At 64.0% G+C, this 1359-nt stretch overlaps 1 protein-coding gene across 1 annotated transcript in view; it reads right to left on the bottom strand.

Annotated features, from left to right (window-relative positions):
* The window catches only part of STAT2 (signal transducer and activator of transcription 2), a 35050-nt gene that overhangs the window by 21507 nt on the left and 12184 nt on the right, over nt 1-1359 (bottom strand). Inside the window, exons 16-18 of the mRNA XM_019514273.1 lie at nt 1032-1171; nt 566-754; nt 136-193 (exon numbers count right to left, since the gene is read on the bottom strand). Of these exons, the coding sequence (XP_019369818.1) occupies nt 136-193; nt 566-754; nt 1032-1171 (387 nt within the window). The remainder of the gene's footprint in view (nt 1-135; nt 194-565; nt 755-1031; nt 1172-1359) is intronic.

Genomic DNA, 1359 nt, shown 5'->3' with positions numbered 1-1359 from the left:
ATGACTGGGCCCCCCCACACCAAGACAGGGCTGGAGCCCCCCTGCTTCCAACCCCAACACCAGGGGGTGCCCTCAGGCTGCATCCAGTAGGACAGGACAGGGCGCCTGGGGGATCCTGGCATCTAGCTCCCTCACCTAGAGGAGACTGGGATGAGCCGGCGGTTCAGATACTTCCTCTGGGCCAGCAGATCCACTGTGGGAAAAAGGCACAGGAGAGAGGGTCAGGGACAGGGATGGGGACGGGCTGGGGGTTGGGAGCGAGGAGCCCTAGCGCTGGTAGGGGGCCTCTAGCAGGAAAAGGTAGTGCAGGTCAGGAGTGAAGGGCCCCAGTAGGAAGGGGGTTGTGGGTTATGAGTGAGGGGTCCCAACAGCAGCTGCAGGTTGGGAATGAGTGGCGGTGTCCAAGGGCGGGGTCTGGGTAAGGAGTAAGGAGCCACGGCAGGTAGAATGGGGGGGGCTACACATCAGGGAGCAGGGAAAGCTGCAATGGGGAGCAAGAGGCACCAGTGTCCCTGGTGGCCTGTGGGTCAGGGATGAGGGGCCCCGATTTTTTTGGGGGGCTCACCTTTGCGGCTGTTGCTGTAATAGGCCCCAAAGGCCTCGTCTCGGGGCTGCGAGGGGTACAGCAGTTTGAGCGGGTTCTCGGGCACATTCTTGTGTGCCAGCATGTGGTAGTCACGAATGATGTCGGCCAGCGGCAGTGACTCCAGCTCCACCTTGGTGTAGGGCTCCACGGAGCAGAACTCGGGGCGGTCTGCGAGGGGGCGGGGGTCAGTGCAGAAGAGAACCCAGGTGTCTGGGGGGCCTGACCCCCCCCCACAACCCAGAGAACAGAGCCATTCACAACTGGCACCCCCAAGGTGGGGTCCTGGACACCTAGGTCCTACTTCCAGGTGTTCAAGGGGAGGTGGTCATAGGAGGAGGAGGAGGAGGAGGAGGAGGAAGGCAGGGAGCCTGGACGCCTGGGTTCCTTGGCCAAGCACAGGGTGGGGAGTGGGGCAGGGAGCCCAGACGCTGGGTCCCTGGCTCACCGCTGCTCCCGTGCTCCACCCAGGTGAAGGTGATGCCGCCCTCACGGCAGCTCTCGCTGAAGCGCAACAGGAAGGTCCCAGTCTGCCGCCGCCGCAGCAGCTGCCGCTCCCGCTTCTTGCTCACAAAGCCCAAGATCAGCCTGGGGGGGCCCCAAGGGGGGGGTGGCATGAGCCCCCCAGAGCCAGGGGCTGCCCAGCCCGGCCTCCCAGTCCCACAAGTCCTACCCATCCTTCCACAGCAGGGAGAGGTACTTATGGATCAGCTCCAAGATCCCCTCCAGCCAGGTCCAGAAGGAGAAGCCGGGAGGGGAGTCCTGTAGGGAGAAAC

Source organism: Gavialis gangeticus, unplaced genomic scaffold, assembly GCF_001723915.1.
Source record: "Gavialis gangeticus isolate Ggan-Ray unplaced genomic scaffold, GavGan_comp1, whole genome shotgun sequence".
Lineage (NCBI taxonomy): Eukaryota > Metazoa > Chordata > Crocodylia > Gavialidae > Gavialis > Gavialis gangeticus.
This window is presented reverse-complemented; position numbering and strand designations above follow the sequence as displayed.